General features: G+C 60.0%; 3 protein-coding genes across 5 annotated transcripts; 1 reads left to right on the top strand and 2 right to left on the bottom strand.

Moving 5' to 3' along the window:
* Positions 1-2,524: 2,524 nt before the first annotated feature.
* MLST8 (MTOR associated protein, LST8 homolog) lies at positions 2,525-8,197 on the top strand. Of its 3 annotated transcripts, none has more exons than XM_042972127.1 (9): positions 2,542-2,587; positions 3,108-3,275; positions 3,433-3,484; positions 3,569-3,731; positions 4,067-4,142; positions 4,228-4,380; positions 5,207-5,331; positions 5,447-5,610; positions 5,713-8,197. In XM_042972127.1, exons 2-9 carry the CDS (start codon positions 3,147-3,149, stop codon positions 5,829-5,831), a joined length of 981 nt encoding a protein of 326 aa, XP_042828061.1. In that variant the 5' UTR covers positions 2,542-2,587; positions 3,108-3,146; the 3' UTR covers positions 5,832-8,197. The 3 variants fall into 3 exon arrangements, with proteins under 3 accessions (XP_042828063.1, XP_042828061.1, XP_042828062.1); XM_042972128.1 differs by lacking the exon at positions 2,542-2,587 and adding an exon at positions 2,692-2,953; XM_042972129.1 differs by lacking the exons at positions 3,108-3,275; positions 3,433-3,484 and having other exon boundaries at positions 2,525-2,587.
* BRICD5 (BRICHOS domain containing 5) lies at positions 6,249-7,754 on the bottom strand. The gene is made up of 6 exons (XM_007098686.3): positions 7,710-7,754; positions 7,435-7,572; positions 7,070-7,225; positions 6,895-6,996; positions 6,484-6,637; positions 6,249-6,385 (listed from the first exon to the last, which is right to left on the bottom strand). The coding sequence occupies exons 1-6, from the start codon at positions 7,752-7,754 to the stop codon at positions 6,291-6,293; spliced, it is 690 nt and encodes a 229-aa protein (XP_007098748.2). The 3' UTR covers positions 6,249-6,290.
* Positions 8,198-8,714: 517 nt separating the features above from the next.
* On the bottom strand, positions 8,715-11,577 carry LOC122234709 (phosphoglycolate phosphatase). Its single transcript, XM_042972148.1, has 2 exons — positions 10,909-11,577; positions 8,715-10,807 (listed from the first exon to the last, which is right to left on the bottom strand). The coding sequence occupies exons 1-2, from the start codon at positions 11,549-11,551 to the stop codon at positions 10,482-10,484; spliced, it is 969 nt and encodes a 322-aa protein (XP_042828082.1). The 5' UTR covers positions 11,552-11,577; the 3' UTR covers positions 8,715-10,481.
* Positions 11,578-16,190: the final 4,613 nt, after the last annotated feature.

Raw genomic sequence — 16,190 nt, 5'->3', positions numbered from 1 at the left:
CCTCCTGTCCCCTCTTTCCGCCCAGCAGAGATGCTGGAGCTGCTCGGGCTGGGGGGGGAGCCCTGCCCGGCCCAGCAGTTACCCCTAGGTGTGGGACATGTGCAGTCTCCAGGCTGTACCCAGAGCCCCCACAGAAAGGGCAAACAGTTCAGGGCCTGGCCCCTGGGCCACAGGTGGGACCCCAGAGATACCCGGTGGAATCTTCCAGCCTTCCCTCAGCTCCAGCCCTCCCTCCTGCCTCCTGCTCTCAGGCTCCTTCGTGGGTTCAGACTGTTCCGGATGTCTTTCAGGTGTTGGGGCTCACAGAGCTCCCCTGCCAGCCTTCTGACCCTACGTATTCATCTGCCGCTCCCAGAGCTGCCTGGGCGGAGCTCCTGTACTTACAGAGGAGGATGGAGGGGACACGCAAGGTGTCGGGCTGCCGAGAAGGGGCAAGGTCAGGGGAGAGCTGAGCCCAGCAGGATGGGTTTTATGTTCCAGCTGTGTGCCCTTAGACGTATGACTCTACCTCTCTGAGCCTCTGTTTCCCCATCTCCAAAACCAGCGTGGTTTCTCCTTGGCACAGCCATTGTGAAGACCAGATACCTTCTGGCGGTTTCTCAAAAAGTTAAACATAGAGTTACCATGTGACCCACCAATTCCACTCCTAGTATACAGGGAAATGGAAACACATACTCAAAAAGATACTTGTACCAGCACATTCACAGCAGTATAATTCGTAATGGCCAAAAAGTGTAAACAACTCAAGTGTCCCCCAGCGGATGAGTGGGTAAATCAACGCGGTCCAGCCACACAACGGAATATTATTGGGCCACAGAGAGGAGTGAAGTGCTACATGCGCCCCCACCACCTGGATGAACTTTGAGTCATCATGTTCAGTGAAAGAAGCCATATATCGTAGGATTCCATTTATACGCAATTTCCGGAACAGGCGAATCCATAGAGACAGAAAGTGGGCTGGCGGTTGCCAGGGGCTGGGGGTTGAGTGGGGAGGGGTAAGGGGGAGAGAGGGCACGGAGGTACAGGGTTTTCCTCTGGGGTGATGAAAATGTTCTGGAACTAAACAGAGGTAGTGATTGCACAGCACCGTAAAAGTATTAAGAGGCATTAAATTGTTCCCTCTAAAAATGGTCAATTTCAGGAGCACCTGGCTGGCTCAGTGGGAAGAGAATGTGACTCTTGATCTCAGGGTTTGTGAGTTCAAGCTCCATGTTGGGTGTAGAGATCGCTAAAAGATAAACAAAACTTAAAAAAATGTTTTTGAGTTTATGTATTTATTTTGAGAGAGAGAGAGAGCGTGTGCGCGAGCAGGGTAGGAACGGGGGGGGGGGGGTGGTAAAGAGAATCCCAAGCAGGCTCTGCACTGTCAGCACAGAACCTGATTTGGGCTTGAACTCACAAACTGTGAAATCATAACCTGAGCCAAAATCTAGAGTTGGACGCTTAACCCACTGAGCCACCCAGTCTCCCCAATAAATAAAACTTAAAAAAAAAAAAAGGTTAATTTCATAGTCTGAAAACAATTAAAACAAAAACACGCCCAGGGGCGGCTGGGTGGCTCAGTGGGTTCAGCGCTGACTCTTGATTTTGGCTCAGGTCGTGATCTCACGGTCTGGTTCGTGGGATCGAGCCCTGTGTAAGGCACTGTGCTGATGGTGCAGAGCCTGCTTGGGATTCTCTCTCTCTCCCTCAGAACGATGTCAAGTTCTTCTGCTGTTGTCCACCCTGGCAGGATGGAGCACGTGGCATCTGGAGCGGACAGAGGGAGAAAGCAAGCCCAGGGGAAGGAGGAAGGTGGGGAAGGTACTGGAGGGAAGGTTCCTGGGACCCAGGGCCCAGCGGCATGGTGGGGGGATGTGGAGCCAGAGGAAGGAGGGGAGGTGTGTTGCTGTGTTTTTAAGTGTGGTGGGAAGAAACCGGGGGATTTTTGTTTTTCCATTTAAGAGGATGAGGCCACAGTGCATGGAGTGTGGGCGTGCTAAATAGAACAGGAAGCATGAGGGACCCCAGTTTTGGAGGGGTCATTGGGCAGAGGGGGCAGACAAGAGGGTCAGGCCAGGGCTGAAGAGGACTGAAAAAGCCCAGACTAGGATTGCCATTTCTAGCAAATAAAACTACAAAACATCCAGTTAAACATTTGCATTCCCCATGGCCATCAGTAGCTTTTTAGTATGAGTATATCCCGTGGAATATTTGGGATATACTTATACCAAAAAAATAATTATCGTTGCTTCCCTGAAATTCAAATGTTAACTGGGCGTCCTGTAATTTACTTGGGCATCCTAGACAGGCGTGGGGAGCAGGGGATGGAGGGAAGGGGGTGGGGCGGAGCCCCCCTCGGGACCAAGCCTGGAAAATGGGTAGCTGTCCGAAGGGTGGGGTGCCCGAGTGGGGAGAAGGCTGAGGCCAGGCCTCACGGGGGCCTCCCCCCGCCCCAGAACGTTGGTCTCGCCCCACCCCCCCGCCTAAATCTCGTGGTGTCGCCCAAGGCCCATCGATAACTCTACGCTCGGCCGCGGCCTCTATCGACTTGCTCCGGCTCCGCTCGCCGTCCTGGGCCGCGGCGGAGCGCAGAGCCGCGTGTAAGGTACGGGGGCCGCGGGGCGAGGGCCGCAGAGCGGCTCCTGGGTGGCCAGGAGAGAGCGCCTGGGCGAAGGTGGCCCAGCGGGACGCAGCCAGGGCTGTCGGCGAAGCACCGGGAAACCCGAGGGTCGGGCCACAGAGCCCCCCCTCCCATCAGGCCTAGCCGCGGGCCTGCTACGCATGCGCAGCCGCAGGGCTCGGCTTTCCTCTCCGGCCCGTCCGCTTCCTTGCGCATGCGCGGCCCGCCCCTGCGGCAGAGCGGCGCCCCGGGCGTGACCGCCCCCTGCCGGCGACGGGTGGGGTGGCGTCCTGTCCCGGTCCGTGGGGCGCGGAACGGAGCACGTGCCTTGGAGCTGGGAGCTGTCCGTAGGTTGTCACGCGTTCTCTGAACCTCTAAGCCTGTTTTCTCATATGAGAGTGATAATGCCTGCCTCTCAGCACCCAGTGGACCCAGAGGGTGTTCCCTAAATACTGCACCTCCCTCTCTTGTGCAGATGTTCTGACCTTTGACCCCTACTTTTCAGAAGTCGGGTCCAGTGCAGACCCAAGCCTTCTTCCACACCATGAACACGTCCCCGGGCACGGTGGGCAGTGACCCGGTCATCTTGGCCACTGCGGGCTATGACCACACGGTGCGCTTCTGGCAGGCCCACAGTGGGATCTGTACCCGCACGGTGCAGCATCAGGACTCTGTATCCTCCTCTAGGGGAAGGACGCCTGGTGGGGGTGACAGCTTAGGCAAAGGACGGGTGCCTGGGGTGGGAAGGATGCAGCTGCCGAGCCAGACGTGGAGGCCTCGAGGGTTCTGGCTCCAGGGCTCCGTTCGTCACGCTCCTTAACAGACCCTAGCAGGTGAACGCACTGGAGATCACGCCTGACCGCAGCATGATCGCTGCCGCAGGTACCTGTACCCTCGACCCCGACCCTCGATCTCTGCTGAGCCTCTCCAGGCACAGCCACTCTTCAGTTTACCCTGTGCCCCTAGGTTACCAGCACATTCGCATGTATGATCTCAGCTCCAACAACCCCAACCCCATCATCAGCTACGACGGGGTCAACAAGAACATCGCGTCTGTGGGCTTCCATGAGGACGGTCGGTGGATGTACACGGGTGGGGAGGACTGCACTGCTCGGATCTGGGACCTCAGGTGTGGGGCCGTGGGTAGGAGGGGCCTGCTGCTGGTTGTGTGGGGCTGGGGGCCAGCCAGGAGACCCGTCTCGGGGCGGGGCCCTCCAAGCGGAGGCTGAGATGGGCTTTCCCGAGCTGGTGATTTATTGAGGGCAGTGACAAAAGCAGGGTGGCGCAGGGGTGAAGCCACACAAAGACGAGCCCGGCCTCAGCCTGACACCGTAGAGCGCTCTGGAGCATGAACTGCGTCAAGTGCCACCTTGAGGCCAGGGGCCGCCCCTGGGGGTGCCGAATGCAGAGAACACGTAGTGGGGTGCTGATCGCACCCACTACAGCGTGTGCCCCGCCCCAAAGGTCCCGCAACCTACAGTGTCAGCGGATCTTCCAGGTGAACGCACCCATTAACTGCGTGTGCCTGCACCCCAACCAGGTGAGGGGTGCGCACGGGGCCGGGCACCGAGGTTGTGCAGGAGGGCGGGAGACTCCCGCCCTCCCTCACCTCCCCTGCACCCCAGGCGGAGCTCATCGTGGGTGACCAGAGCGGCGCCATCCACATCTGGGACTTGAAGACCGACCACAACGAGCAGCTGATACCCGAGCCTGAGGTCTCCATCACGTCTGCCCACATTGACCCCGATGCCAGCTACATGGCAGCCGTCAACAGCACCGTGAGTCCTGGGTGTGAGCGCGCGGGGGAGGCCAGCTCCACCCGGCCCCTTATCCTCCTTACTCCTCCGCGTGGCTTATTCCCCAGATGTTCCCTCACACTCCCCCACCCCCCGCAGGCCTGCTCCCCCCACCCTGGGCTCCAACCCAGCCACCAAAGCCAGAAACCCGGGTGTCGATCCTGACGCCCCCTCTCGCTCCTACCATGGCTCATCCAGCGGCTGTCACCTCCACCTCCAGAGCCTCTCGATTCCACTTCCCTCTCCTCCCCGTCTCCTCCTGGTCCCGGTTTGGCTTGTGTCCCCGCACGTCGGCTGCGGCCGCTCTGTGTCCTCCCTCCGCCCTCACTGATACCCTCCACCCCTGTGCCACTCTCTCTCAGCTGCCCGAGGGCTCCGTTCCCTGCACAGACCCCTAGGTGACCTGGCTCTTCACCCTGGCCTTGGGACGCCGGGGTTTAGCCCCGATGCCCCGTCTGGCCTCATCTTCTCCCTGTAACGTCCTTACATCTCAACAGATCAGCTGTCCCGTGGTGTCCCCCAGACCGCCCTCCTTCTGTCCCCACTGTCCGAGGGGCCCGACTCCCTTCTCATTCTTCACACTCCCATTGGCCAGCAGCACTCACGAAGGCCAGGCGCGGCCTCTCGCTCTCAGCTTGCCGGGCAGTCCGTGCGGGCAGGACCAGAGGTGCCGGCCACACGTCCCGGGCCCCCAGATCTCTGCGTGTTGGGTGGCAGCCCCTGGGTCTGGGGCCAGCTGCCAGGGCAGCCTTCCCGGTGCGTCAGATGGAAGGCTCCAGGCTTCCCATGACTCCCCGCCTGCTTGCAGGGGAACTGCTACGTCTGGAATCTGACTGGGGGCATCGGCGACGAGGTGACGCAGCTCATCCCCAAGACCAAGATCCCTGCGCACACCCGCTACGCCCTGCAGTGCCGCTTCAGCCCTGACTCCACGTGTGTGCGGGCTCGGGGGGCCTGATGGGTCGGGGCCTGCCTCGTGGATGGCGGAGGGGTGCAGGGTGGGAGTGACTGCTGCTGACACCCCCACCGCACTCACGCCCCTCCCTAGGCTCCTTGCCACCTGCTCGGCTGACCAGACGTGCAAGATCTGGAGGACGTCCAACTTCTCCCTGATGACAGAGCTCAGCATCAGGAGCAGCAACCCGGGAGAGTCATCCCGAGGCTGGATGTGGGGCTGCGCCTTCTCGGGGGACTCTCAGTACATCGTCACCGGTGAGCCCGGTGTACCCGGCCTGTCCGTCCCCATCCCCGCCAGCCCCCTGCACTCCTGCCCTGGGGCTGCGTGCTGAGCCGCTGCTTACACCCTCCCCGCAGCCTCCTCTGACAACCTGGCCCGGCTCTGGTGCGTGGAGACAGGAGAGATCAAGAGAGAGTACGGGGGCCATCAGAAAGCTGTGGTCTGCTTGGCCTTCAACGACAGCGTGCTGGGCTAACCTGGGCCCCCTCGGAGCCGCAGGCAGCTGCCCAGGCAGCGCCTGCTGAATACGTCTGTTCAGATGATGCCCGGCTCAGAGGGAACCTCCACCAGCCCAGGCCAGCTGGCCCTGCCTGGCTACCCTGGTCCCCTCGGCCGGCTTCCGGGGGCCAGGCCGGTATGGCCTGGGATCCTCTCAGCTTCCAGTTGCTTATGTGGATGTGACAGGCGGCCGACCTGAGCCAGCCTACCCTCGTTTCAGAAATTCCAGAGCCACATGACTTAGGGGATCCGAGGCTGGTGTCCCGTCCCAAGCCAGTGTTCCCTCCACCGCCTGCCCGTTCTGTGTTCTGAAGCCACAAAGAACACCGTTATGGCCAGGTGCAGGGTTTATTAGCCCCGCCGGCAGCCACCTTCCTTGTGACTGATGGCGGGGACGGCCAGCTGGCTGGCCTGTGGGCCGGGCCGGGCTCTGAACTCAGTCTGGGAGGTAATAAAAGCAGACCGACACGCAGATGTTGCTGGGGAAGCAGATGTCGATGCACAGGTAGACCAGCCGCTGCCTCCGGGGTCCTGGGGGAAGGGGCCTGCTTGAGCCCCAGGGGGCTCCTCACCCTTCTCTCCAGACTGTCGTGCAGGAGCCCGGGCCTCTCAGCACAGCCCCAACTTACCCTCTGCTCGACGGGCCCAGTAAATGGGCGTTTTCGTGCAAAGGTGCCGCACTGACTCCCCCACCTGGGCGGGGTCCACCTCACGGTCCCCAAGCACTGCCAGCAGCTCCTGGACGTAGCGGGTGTCCTGGCTGGGGCCGTGAGACCCTCGGGCCTGCGGAGAAGACTCTGGTGGGCCATGGCACTGGGGCATCTGGACCTGCCCTGCTTGGGGCAGGGCCTGTCCCCTGGACACGCTGGCCCGGTGCCGGCACCACCCTCAGCTCTTGTCAGCAGCCTCGGCCAAGGGAAGACAGGGCTTCTGTTCCCTGAAACCAGAGCTCCGGCCCGTTGCAGGGCCGGGCTGTACACAGGACCCTTTGTCCCCTGGCCCCGGGAGCCTGGCCGCATGGGCCGCACGGGGCTGCTTACCTGTGAGCTGTTCACCAGCAGCTCTAGGGTCTCGCGATCTCGGGGTTCCATCGGGCGGAGGAAGCAGGCCCGGTGTTCTGAGGGGCGGTAACAGACGCAGCCCTGGGGAGGCAGGCGGGTGAGGCAGGGCCACCTGTACATCCGTGGGTGCTGACCACACCCCCAGCCCACTCACGCTCTGCCCATCGAACAGCACCGCCCAGCTGTGGTTGCTCTGAGCTGGGGTCACCCGGATGGTCGCCACGTTCCGGGCCGCATCCACCTGGGTGGTTTGGTTGGACCGGGGTGCCCTGGGGCCCGGGAGGGTCAGACGGAGCATCTGTAGCAGAGGCTGACATCAGGAAGCCAGAGCTCAGCTGGGTAGGCCGGGGCGGCCCCCAACACACCCCCAGTTCTCCCTGTGAGGTTTCTCACCCCTCCGCCTGCCTGGGCCTCCTGCCTCTGCTCAGGGCCCTGGCTCCACTGGAAGGCTGGGATGTGCTGTCCTCCCCCCACCTCCCAGTGTCTGTGTCCCCGGCTGGGTCCTGAGGAGGAGCTCACCTCGGGAGGGCTGTGAGCGAAGCCAAGAAGCCCTCCAGCCACGGCCCCCGCAGCGGCCAGTGCCAGCAGCAGCAGGAGCAGGCCGGGGGTCTTCCAGGGCTTGGCCTTTCCCCGGGGGCACATCGCAGTCCGTGGGGCCTAGAGCAGAGACCGGGGAGCAGGCTGGTTCGGGAAGGCGAGGGTGGGAGGTGGGCACTTGCGCTCCTGTCCCCTGCCCAGGTCAAGCCCTGGGTCTGTGTCCCCGGAGAGGGTACCAGGTGTTTGGAGGCACTCACCTGGCCGGGCCCGGGGCTCTCCTCGCAGCAGCCCGTCTGCTCCATGCCGCGGCCCTGGTGACAATGCGCCGATTGTCTGCTGCCCCTTGCAGTCAGCTGGGGAAACCTCAGTACAGTGATGAGCCAACAACCATCCCGACCCCCTCCTCTCCTGCCCCCCTTGCTTCCCGCCAGCCCAGCTACCTGATATCAGGGTCAGAGCCAGGACAGCCCCCATCCTTGGGGTGGGGGTGGGGTGCTTGTCACTGTGCCTGGCTCTCGGACACCTGGCCTGTGCTGACTGGAGACTGGAAGTGCATGGCTGTCCGGGAAACCAGGTCCCACTGGTTGGCACCGAGGGCGGCCCAGGCAGAACGACTTTACAGAGTCTGCTTGGGGACGGGCTTAAGTTTTCCAAAGAGGCTGTTCCAGTCTCTTTACTGTTACTTCTGGATTCCTGGGGCTTGGCTCGTGGCAGACCATCAATAAATGCGTTTCATGAATGACCAGTGAGGGAGTCCGCGCTGCCTGTGTCCTTCGATCCCACGTCCCCCCGGCCGCTTCCCAATTCCTCAGACGTAGCACGCAGGTGTGAGAGCAGGATGGGTCCAGGCAGCCTACCGGAGCCCCCGAGCACCCGGGGCTGCCGGCCCGGCCCCGCCCAGGGTGGTTTCCTCTGAGGCCCTGCTCCCAGCCTGCGTCTCCAGCTTCTTCAGGACGCGGGTTGTGACAGGGCTCCGCCAGGCACCGGCAGCTCACAGGATGTGTGCTCCCAACAAGCTTCACACCCTGTGGTCCTTGACTGTGGCTTTCCTCTGTGCCTTTTTCCTAATTCCCCGGAACCCACTCACCCACCCCTCTGTAACGGGCCTGGGATGCGGTGACGTCGTGGCGGTCGGCACCCCGGCTCTGGAACCGCGATCCCAGAACACGTCCTCCTTGGAGCCCCCCACACCCACACTGGGCGAGGCTGCTGCAGCCTCTGCACGAGGGCTGCTGTCAAAACACGGGCAAAGAACGCCAGAGTCAGCGCAGGTTTGAGAGTTTAATACAGATTTGGGTTCACACAGTGCAACAGGGAGAGAGATGCGGCGCACTTGGGCTCCCGGGCCGCTGCCCAGCGGAAGTGTTGCTGGCTGCCGCACCTGCCGCGTGCTCCTGGTGTGGGTGACAACGCCCTGACAGGCCTGCTCAATATCCAGACCCACCTTGAGCCGACCTCGCAGAGCCAACGTCAGCACCACCAACCTCACAGGTGCTGGCCGCCCTCGTGCTGCCCCGCCGCAGAGTTCAAACCCCAGACACCCCACCCCGGCCCCGGGAAGAGCTGCAGGCTTGGGACACCCCTTATTGCTATGAGAACTTAAGAGATTCAGTGAAGGAGCGGCTCTGGGGCTAGGAGAGAAACTGGGGGCAAATGCCAGTGGAATACAGGGAGAGGCACCGGGAAGGAGTCGGCCAAAAGGAACAGCTTCCCAGGCCCTGCCCTACAAGTACGGCTGGACAGTCTGCTTATCAGGTCAGCAACTTAGGGAAGAGGCAGAAAAGGCCAGGGCCCACTGCCAAGAACCCTTGGCTAGCAGGTGGACCCAGCCAGTCCTTCCGCTGGCCTCCCACAAGGGGCTCCAGAGCCGACATAAGTGGCCTCGTGGACCACTGGCATCTCACCCCCACCCCGGCAGGGTGCGGGAGGACAGGAAGACATCGGATGCCTTGTAAAAGGATTTCCTGTTCTTGGGGACACCTCTTTCCTCCCCACCTCCCCTCCCCCACAGGGCGCCCAGGGCGACAGGCATTCCTTGGCCAGCACATGCCTTTAGCCGTGCTGCTGGCTGCGGGGCACGGAGACTTCTCCAGGGGATTTTTCCCTACAAGACAGAGCACAGCTATTAATTAACACACTTAAGATTCAATTCCACCGTTTGACAAAAGTTGTTCAAAACCGTAAAAAAATAATTTTTGGTACCAACACTACTCTGAGCTCTCCGCACAGCTGCCCAGAGTTCAGCAAAGGCATCCACACCCTCTTGGCTGCTCAGCCAACGCTTTGCTCAGTTCAAGTCAGCTGGATTTAAATGCACACTCGAAAAAACTGAGGCTTAGCAGGACGCAGTTGCCAGAACTCCGTGACCACATATGAGGTGTGGCAGCCCTGGGTATCCGAAGCGGAACAGACACTTGATTGTGACATCAGAGTGGTTTTTAAGGAAGCGTGGGGCAGTGGTGGTGAGGTCAGCACCCTGCGGCCCAGGGACAGGGACATACCCTGTCCTCCACTCCCACCCTGCAGGTGAGGAGCTGGGATCCTGGAGCAGGATCATCCGCAGACGACCACACAGACAGGCCCTGGGGCTCTTTGTACAAGTTCCTCACAACAGTCAAAATAACCGGACCGTCCTCCCCTTTACCCTGTATAGGAGGCCCAATCCCTGAATAAAATTTTCAATAAAACATGGAACATCCTAGACCTGCTTCAGTCCCATGAGCAGGTTGGGTAACCACCCTGAGGTGACCCGAATCCTGGACAGATGAAGCCTGCCCTTGTCAATGGCACCGGATGCCCAGGACCCCCACAACGCCCTCCAGGTTTAAAAGTGCATCTTCAAATATAAGCATCTGTAAACAACATCGCCCCCCAAACGTTTACTTACAAGGTTAACAACTAGTGCCTTTACTTAACTCCAAGTGTACTCTCTGAAGCCACCTAGCTGAGCGGATGCTTAAGCCCCACCTATTAATTTGGGTAAGTGGTTTTCAATTTGTTTTATTCTGGAGATTAAAGACACTAAGTCTTTAACCTTGAAGGGCGGGCAAAAGGTCAGCTATGCTGTCAACATAGAAGTCAGGAACCATTTTCTTCTTAGACATGCAGTCACTTTCCTGATTACTCTTCACGTCCCCTAGAGTGGAAACGCCGGTGAGGGTCAGGATGGTCTTCAGACCACAGGTGACGCCCAGGAGGATGTCTGTGTCCAGGCGATCTCCCACCATGACGGTGCGCTCTGGGTCGATGCCGTACTCCTGGGACACGCAGTCGAAGATGAAGCGGCTGGGCTTCCCTATGATGTCGGCCTGGCGCTGGGCGGCCATCTCCACGGCTCGGACCAGACAGCCGGTACCTGCGGGGCGGAGAGGGAGGGGAGGAGAGCACCCGGGGTCAGAGGACAGGGGCGGCCGGCGGCCCGCCCTGAGCCTCCCGCCGCCCCCGCCCCGCACGGACCCGCGATGAAGCGGCCGTTCTCGAGCGGGAGCCGGTTGTCCATGTTGGTGCCTACGAGCAGGCAGCCGGGCTGCTGCAGGTAGCGCACCGCCTTGGTGAGCTTCATGTAGCTGAAGTGCGGGTCGAAGCCCACCACGACCGCGCGCACATCCGGATCGAGCGGCGCGTCCAGCCAGGCGCCGGGGCTGTCGCCCGGCAGCGGCTCGGGCCCCACGCCCACGCAGGAGACGCCCACGGCCTTCAGCTCGGCGGCCAGGGCCTCGCTGCCCAGCACGTAGGCCTTAGGGGCCGGTGCGCCCGCCAGGCGCTGGCGCAGGTAGAGCGCGGTGCAGTAGGCCGTGCCGAAGACCTCGAGGCCGGCGCCGGGCCCCGCCGGGCCGCCGAAGCCCAGGCGCCGCAGCTTCTCGGCGTAGGCCTCGCGGGTCTTGCTGCTGTTGTTGGTGATGAAGCCGAGGCGCTTGCCGCTGGCCCGCAGCGCCGACAGGGCCTCGGGCGCGCCGGGCACGGCCGTCTCGCCGCGCCACAGCACGCCGTCGCAGTCGAACAGCAGCGTGTCCACGTCGGCCAGCAGCGCCTGGGCCCGCTCGGCGCTCAGCCGCACGCAGCGGGCGTCGTCACCGCCGGCCTCCGCCACCGCCGCCATGGCCGCCCGCCGCCGCCACCGGCCGCCCGCCGCCGCCGCCACCGGCCGCTCCTTGCAGCCGCCCGCCGCAGCTCCCGCCCCGCCCCCGGCGCGCTCATTGGCCCCGCTCCTCGCGCGCGCCGCCCATTGGACGCCACCTGCGCCAATCCGCCCCCGCCTCCCGCGGGCTGCGGGAACTCAGCGCCAACCGTCGCGGCCCGGCACTGGGAGGCGGGCGGCCATTGGCTATTGCGTCCGAGGCTCCCCGGCGATTGGCTGGAAGGGAGCCAACCGGCATTCGGAGAGGAGCGTTCACTGCGGAAACGCTGCGGAGGAGCCCAGAGCCGGCGCTGGACGTAAGGCCGCGGCTCATTGGCGGCCGCAGGGCAGCTCGCCCATTGGCGCCGCGTGGTCAGCCTAGCTGACGGAGGCCCTTAATCGAGTGACCCCGGGCCGGGCCGGCTGCCGATTGGCTGGCTTCTCCGCGGCAGGAGCGCGGCGGGGCGTTGTGGCGGGCGGAGAGGTCCGCCTTGGGGTCGGCGTCACGACTGCACCTTTCCTGGGCGGCGCCGGGCCGTGCCCTCCGCCCTGGGCACGCTGCGGGCGGACACGGTGATAGCGCGTGAGCCGATTATGGCTGAGTGCCGAGTGCAGCCCGGGGCTCCGTCCCGGCAGGCCTCGCGTTCCCATATCCGGTCCTTTGCAAAAACGCTCTCCCTAAGGGGCGCCCTGGTGGCTCAGTCGGTTAAGCGTCCGACTTTGGCTCGGGTCATGATTTCGGGGTTGGTGAGTTCGAGCCCCGCGTCAGCTGTGCTGACAGCTCAGAGCTGGAGCCTGCCTCGGATCCTGTGTCTCCCTCTCTGCCCCCTCCCCGCTTGTGCTCTGTTTCTCTCTGTCTCTCAAAAATGAATAAGTGTAAAAAAAAAATTTTTTTTTTAAACACTGTCCCTGTGCCTTAGTGGTACTGTGAACGGGTTATTTATTATAAGGCGGCGGGATTGCCTTAGTGGTCATGCGAACGAGTTATTACAAGGCGGCAGGTTTAGGGGTTAAGAAGACACTGCGTAGAACACAGCCCTTACCATCATCTTATTTGGTATCATTGTTAACTTTTATTGAGGCGTCATACACAGTAAAAGTGCATCGATCTTAAGTGTGCAGCTTGATGGAACTTTACATACCTATACGCCTGTGTGAACACAACCCACATCAAGCCAGAGAATATTTCCCTCGTTCCAGAAAGTTCCCTCACAGTCCCTCAGCCAGTCAGTAGCGGACACCCCTCCCCCAGCCACTTCTCCGACTTCTGTCACCATGGAATGAGTCATAGCCTCCTCTGCCTACTCCAGATGGTCTCACAGACTTGCCATGAGTCTCGCTTCTATGGATCGACACAGTGTCTGGGAAATCCGTCCTTTTCTGTTGTTGTTTTAATTGCCATGTGAGCCCTTGTAAGAATACGTCCGTTGGTCTGTTCTCCAGTACGTGGACATGGGGTTGTTTGCGGTTTGGGAGCATTGGAAATAATACTTCTGTGAACATTCTGGTTCCTACACACTCATTTGTGGACCCAGGCACTCATTTCTCTTGGGTGAAATATAATTGTGATTGGAACTGCAAGTTCACAGGTAGGTACGTGTATGTTTATTGTCATTACTTCCAGTAGGGCCAGGGAGCAGAATTACAAAGGGCCCGGTTTCTTGAAAGCCTACCCTGTGGCAGGTGCCCCAGACCCCCAGCTCCCAGAGTGTCAAACTCCTGCTCTTCTCTTGGGCCCCGGGTCTCCATAAAGTTTGCTCTGGACCCACTCCCACCCCCAAACCCATGAGGTAAAACCAGTGACCTCAGTTCCCTTCGGGCCCTGTTTATTTATACGTGGCTCGTTTCTGCTGGTCTCTGTTGGCCTGGGAACCCCTGGAGGAGATTGGAGGGGCCGCTGGCCCACAAAGGCAGGGCGTGCAAAGTGTTCCTGCCTGGTGCACCCACTGCCCACAAGGGGAGCGCCTTCCTCCCTGTGTCTTCCCACTTAGTTTTGGTGGTGGGGCTGACGCGGGGAAGAGCTGGGTTTGACAGAAGATCAGAAATCCTGCTTTCACCCAGAAGCATCCAGCGTATATGGTACACCGGCCCGTGCTGTTGCTGTCCAGCCACGGGCCAGCGTGTGCGGTACCTGCCCGGGTGCCTTGGTCTCCTGGGCACTGGTAAGCATCTAGGCACTGAGCCCTGTTCCTCACCTGCATTACAGCCCTAAGAGGCAGAGGCTATTTGTGTCCCCGTTCGTGGACGAGGAAACTGAGCCAGAGAGAGTCACCGGCTGGACGAGGTAGGGTTGGGATTAAACTCAGTTGACTCCACAGTGGAGCTCTGCCATACCTGATTGGTTTGACACGTCCTGTGGGTTGTAGGGACTGAGCCGGCACGGTGGGAAAGGTGGGGCGGCCGGTGTCGAGAGGGGAGGTGGTTGTGGTCATGGTCCTGCAGGAGGCTGGAAGGGACAGTGCACTTTATGGCAGGGGGGCTGACCTTGAGTGAGGTGCCCTGTATAGATGGGGGAGGAGTGCATCGTGGTCATGATGTGTTCCCGACACACGGTAGACGTTCAGTGTATACCTGCGAATGGATGGCGCCAGGGTTCCCCAAAGTGAGGAAGCCCCCCCTGCAGGCTATATGGGGCACGGATTTAGATGGTACAAGGACAGACACCAGACGCTATTTAATTTTAACAGCCTTGCATGGATTTAAATTGTATTAGGAACTAATGGGGGTGCCCGGGTGGCTCAGCGGGCCGGGTCTGACTCTTGATGTCGGCTCAGGTCATGGTCCCATGGTTCGTGGGATCGAGCCCCACGTTGGGTTCTGCGCTGACAGTGAGGAGCCTGCTCGGGATTCTCTCTCCCTCTCTCTCTGCCCCTCCCCTGCTTGCATGCTCACTCTCTCTCTCTCTCTCTCTCTCTCTCAAAATAAATAAGCAAACATGAAAAAAGTTGTATTAGAAAATGCAAGTAGCCATTGAATCTGTTTTCGCAGATGGTATTGCTTCCAATGAGCGAAGTAAAAAAGGGAGTCATTTCAAAAGGACTCAAGTGGCACACAAAAAAATTTGGAAGCAATCTAAATATTCTTCAACATGGGATTGGTTCAATAAGTCCATCAAAGAACAGAGGTTGAGCAGTCCTCATAAAGGGTGATGGAGTCTCGGTGGCTCTGGCCACGGCAGGTCAGCACAGCACTGACTCTAAGACACACAGGGTGCCGCTGGAGCCCGTGCCGAGGAGGGCTGGGTCGGGGAGGAGGCTGTTGGGGGGAATGGGGACTCCGGTTTTCCTGTCTTTCTCTGGCCACTCTGCCTTTCAGTGACCTTAGGCCTGTCTGCCCCTGTACCCGCTGGCCTGCCTGGGCTCTCGCTAACGCAGGACCTGGGACTCACTGGTGCAGGATGCCCTTTTCTGACTCCCAGGGAGCCACCAGGCAGGAGCTTTGGCCCGCTCCGGACACGGTTCTGGAGCACGCGGCAGGCAGGCTCTCTGTCTCCCCTGGGCCGGCTCCTCCTCGTGTCCACCCACACTCAGGGTGTCCTCTGCCTTTGAGACCCTGCCCTATCCCATTCCTCTGGGGCTTCCTCTCTCTCTCTGATGCTGGCTTCACCATTACTCTTCAGCACATCCTTAAGTAAGGTGTCTTCCTGGTCCTCCCTTCCCAGAAGCCCCCTCCACAAGCTCCCCCCCACCCCCTCCCCGGCCTTCCTCCTGTTTGTCCCTCTCAGAGACCATCCATCTGGGATCTTCCTGCCTCTATGGGCCCTGAGGTCCTTTTATCCGCACAGCAGTCAGAGGGATCCTTTTGAAATGCTTTCACACCGTCTGCCTATCCCCCTGCACTGGTGAGCAAGCCTCATGCAGAAAGCAACCTCATCGTTACCCCAGTCTGACCTCTGACCATCTGACCTGTGCTTCACACAGGCCAGCTTCTGCCAGGCCAAGAGTCCTCGGGGGCCCAGCTGGGCAGCCCCAGCATGGAGACAGTCTCTGCTTGGTGTCCTTGCCAGGGCAGAACGGTCTACTCTCTGCCCCGTGCCTTGAGTCTCTGCTTGGTCTTTTCTAGAGATTAGCCTTCCTGGAGGAGACCAGTTCTGATTCATCTGAGTCTCTGGGATTCAGCACGGGGCTGGGCCACAGAAGATAACTGATGTGGGAGAGAGCACATCCTGTGGGTTTCCAGCCCATGGCTCTGTGCAGACTTCAGTCTCCAGTCTGCCCTTGGGCAAGCGTCCTATCAGTACTGTGCCTCAGTTTCTTCATCTTCAAAATGGGGGCGATTGGTATCTTAAATGAGAAAATCCTGTAAAGTGCTTAGCTTCATAGAGCTAATTAAATATCACCTGAAAAGAATAAAAGGAATTTGTACATGTGTGTTCATGGCAGCACTATTCATAATAGTGGAAAAGGTGGGAACAACCCAACCGAATGCGAAGACTAAATAAATTGTGGTCTTTCCTGGCGATGTAATATTATTCAGCTTATAAAAAGAAACGTAGTGACGTGCTTCCAGTACAGATGAATCTGGGAAACATTACGCTAAGCAAAACAAGCCAGATGTACAAGACCACATGTGTAATTCCATTTATTTGAGAATATCCAGAAAAGGCAAATCCTTACAGACT

Source organism: Panthera tigris, chromosome E3 (assembly GCF_018350195.1).
Source record: "Panthera tigris isolate Pti1 chromosome E3, P.tigris_Pti1_mat1.1, whole genome shotgun sequence".
NCBI lineage: Eukaryota > Metazoa > Chordata > Mammalia > Carnivora > Felidae > Panthera > Panthera tigris.
The sequence above is the reverse complement of the archived record's forward strand: the minus strand, read 5'-3'. Positions and strand labels throughout refer to the sequence as shown.

Excerpts from the sequence above, each read along its gene's own strand:
- BRICD5 (XM_007098686.3), bottom strand. The coding sequence starts at position 7,754 with ATGGAGCAGACGGGCTGCTGCGAGGAGAGCCCCGGGCCCGGCCAG. Across the intron at positions 7,226-7,434 it reads TCGCTCACAGCCCTCCCGAG|CCTCTGCTACAGATGCTCCG; the intron begins GTGAGCTCCTCC and ends TCCTGATGTCAG. Across the intron at positions 6,997-7,069 it reads TGCTGTTCGATGGGCAGAGC|GGCTGCGTCTGTTACCGCCC; the intron begins GTGAGTGGGCTG and ends CTGCCTCCCCAG.
- LOC122234709 (XM_042972148.1), bottom strand. The coding sequence starts at position 11,551 with ATGGCGGCGGTGGCGGAGGCCGGCGGTGACGACGCCCGCTGCGTGCGG. Across the intron at positions 10,808-10,908 it reads GAACGGCCGCTTCATCGCGG|GTACCGGCTGTCTGGTCCGA; the intron begins GTCCGTGCGGGG and ends TCCGCCCCGCAG.
- MLST8 (XM_042972127.1), top strand. The coding sequence starts at position 3,147 with ATGAACACGTCCCCGGGCACGGTGGGCAGTGACCCGGTCATCTTGGCC. Across the intron at positions 3,485-3,568 it reads CAGCATGATCGCTGCCGCAG|GTTACCAGCACATTCGCATG; the intron begins GTACCTGTACCC and ends CTGTGCCCCTAG. Across the intron at positions 5,611-5,712 it reads CTCTCAGTACATCGTCACCG|CCTCCTCTGACAACCTGGCC; the intron begins GTGAGCCCGGTG and ends CCCTCCCCGCAG.